Source organism: Priapulus caudatus, unplaced genomic scaffold, assembly GCF_000485595.1.
Source record: "Priapulus caudatus unplaced genomic scaffold, Priapulus_caudatus-5.0.1 Scaffold905, whole genome shotgun sequence".
In the NCBI taxonomy this organism is placed as follows: Eukaryota; Metazoa; Priapulida; class Priapulimorpha; order Priapulimorphida; family Priapulidae; genus Priapulus; species Priapulus caudatus.
This window is the reverse complement of record NW_014577966.1, coordinates 44,803-47,583: the sequence shown is the minus strand read 5'-3', so window position 1 is coordinate 47,583 and position 2,781 is coordinate 44,803. Positions and strand designations below refer to the sequence as shown.

At 50.2% G+C, this 2,781-nt stretch overlaps 1 protein-coding gene across 1 annotated transcript; it reads left to right on the top strand.

Moving 5' to 3' along the window:
• Window positions 1-1,959: 1,959 nt before the first annotated feature.
• On the top strand, window positions 1,960-2,774 carry LOC106814324 (carbohydrate sulfotransferase 11-like). Its single transcript, XM_014818624.1, has one exon. It carries the CDS (start codon window positions 2,006-2,008, stop codon window positions 2,687-2,689), a length of 684 nt encoding a protein of 227 aa, XP_014674110.1. The 5' UTR covers window positions 1,960-2,005; the 3' UTR covers window positions 2,690-2,774.
• Window positions 2,775-2,781: the final 7 nt, after the last annotated feature.

Sequence of the window (2,781 nt, the reverse complement as noted above, 5' to 3'; positions counted from 1 at the left end):
CTGCCGCTGCACACTGACACATACATATATATAAATATATAACTTTATATTTATGTGTCAGTGTGCAGCGGCAGCCATGGCGGCAGCCAGCGTTTGTTGCAGATGATCATTTGGACGGAATTTACAGGAAATTGCCGACAATTTCCTATAAATGCCGTCCAAATGTTCATCTGCAACACACGCTGGCCGCCGCATGGCTGCCGCTGCACACTGACACATAAATATATAGCTTGTATTACGTCTATAACTATATATTTATATGTAGGTGTGCAGCGGCAGCCATGGCGGCAGCCAGCGTTTGTTGCAGATGAGCATTTGGACGGCATTTGCAGGAAATTGTCGGCAATAATAGGTGAAAGAGAATATAGAAACATTAAGACTTTGGTAGTAAATAGATTTCGTATTTATTTAGCATTATATTTTATTGAAACGCTCCAAGTGCCTGTGGCCGCGCGTGTGTGCGCAGGGATCAGGTGAGAGAGTAGAGGGGGGCGGCGTCTTAATTACCTCCAGCAGCCGAGACAATTTGCATGAGGCTATTATTTGCATCACGGATGTTTGCACTTAAGGGTTGCAAGTAGGGCGAGTTTACACGCGGCAAACAACAACAACAACAACAACAACAACAACAACAGCAGCAGCAGCAGGTATGACTGCGTAACCCGCTGACAACGTAGTGTTAGTCCGCCCACTAATAGTACTTTCAGTATAATGCTCTAGCCCGGCCATAGCGAGGGAAGGGAATCCAACGACGAAGTGCGTGTGTACGTACACGCGCTGCCGCCGCCGTGTCTGTTGCTGCCGTGCGTACCCACAGCATTCACGAGGTAGTAAGCGACACCAGTATAATATTATAAAGCTTGCGTTATAGACGTGGCAGCCTGACAGGTGCGACGTGGGCCGCTTACAGCAAACACGTGTAGTAGTAGCACGTAGTTCTAGACCTGCCGCCGCGTCTTAGCCGTCTTAGCAGTCGTTAGCCGTCAAAAACTGCCCTCGTGGAAGGCGCTTGACGAGACACGCCTTTCGTGAGACGTGTAAACAAGCGATGAACAGGCAATCATTCTCGCGATCTGTCCTTCACCACCGTTATATATATATTAGTCGTACGGGGAACGAACAGCCGACGCTGCATGTATAGCCGCGCATCTCATCAAAACAGTATAATCGACGAAATGTTTTCGCGAGTGGTTAATTTCGCGGTCGGTGAATTATGAATTATTCGGTATTATTCGGTATGAATTATTCGCGTGCTGTTATTTTTGCTGTCCGGGACGCAATCGCGAAATTCGCGAAAATTAAACCACCCCGAAATATAGGCCTACAGCGTATACAGTATACGGTGTTGCCTGCGGCCCGCCACCACGGCCTGCTCGCTTTATCCACACAGACAAGACACTCCGTAACAGATCGTCTCTCATCCGTCATCCTCCCTCTCTCGCTCTCACCGTCGCAATCCTAGTTGTCCTACCGCTAGAGGGCGTCTCTATGTTTATTTTAATGTCTATGCATACAGCGTATGCGTGCGTGTGCGTGCGTGCGTGAGGCTCTCTCTCTCTCTCTCTCCTCTCTCTCTGAGCTCTCTCTCTCTCTCTCTCTCTTTCTCTGTCTCTCTCACACACTCTCTCTCCCTGTCTCTCTCTGTCTTTCCCTCTCTCTCCCACTCTCTCCCTCTCTCTCTCTAGCCGCTAACGAGCTAGCTCAGACAAGAGAGCAAGTGTTTCGGACTGGTGACAAGGGGACAGTCATGGGGCAAAGACACGCGAAGGTGATGACGTTAAACCATAATCAAACGTTCCTCGCTTCCCTTCTCTTTCTCTTTCTTTCTACCCCTCTCTCTCACTCACTCTGTTTCTCCCTCTCCTTTTCCCTCAACCATCACCACTATCATCATCCTTATTCTCATTGCAGATAGATAGATAGATAGATAGATAGATAGATAGATAGATTTTATGAATTTATTATAAATTAGAATTAGTTATGCACCACGTGGAAGCGAGCGTTGATGGCGCTGGAAATGGCGCCACCTGGCGGCAAGGCGAACATGAGTCAGTTTTCTCATCTGACGCCGGGATTCGTTCACATCGACAGCAACATAGACCCGTACATCCGGCGCCTAGGCGGCGTCGCGGGCACAAACAAGATGGCGGCGATCCTCGGCGGAAGCACGAAGTTCATGTTCGTGAGACATCCGCTCTCTCGGCTGTTGTCGGCGTTCCGCAGCAAACTGGAGCCGGGTGCCTTTGACAAGCATAACCGACAGCGCAAAATCGCGATGATTCGACGGCACTTTGAGCTGTCGCACGCGAACGAGAGCGTCGGCGAATCGGTGAGCTTCGAGCAGTTTCTCACGTTCGTCGTGGAGAGTCGTCGGCTGCGGCTGGACAACCACTGGGCGCGCATGGTCGACCTATGCAACCCTTGTCTTATCAACTACGACTTCGTCGGCAAATACGAAACGCTGCGCGACGACAGCGCCGCGCTGCTGCGGCGGACGGGTCTGACGCAGTCGCTCGACTTTCCGACGAGGACGGCGTCGAGGTACGGGAACACGAGCAGTGATGACGTCATGCTGATGCGGAGATATTACAAGGACGTGCCGCTGGAGCTGGGACGGAAAGTCTACGCGACTTACGAACTGGATTTTTTACTTTTCAATTACAGTTTACCGGAAAAGTTGTTCGCGTAGCGCTGCGACTATGTGCATTCGGCCGGCGCATATATATATATATATATTAGCTATTACCCGTCCTCCAGACGGGTTTGAGTGGGGTCTGATTA

Excerpts from the sequence above, each read along its gene's own strand:
- LOC106814324 (XM_014818624.1), top strand. The coding sequence starts at position 2,006 with ATGGCGCTGGAAATGGCGCCACCTGGCGGCAAGGCGAACATGAGTCAG.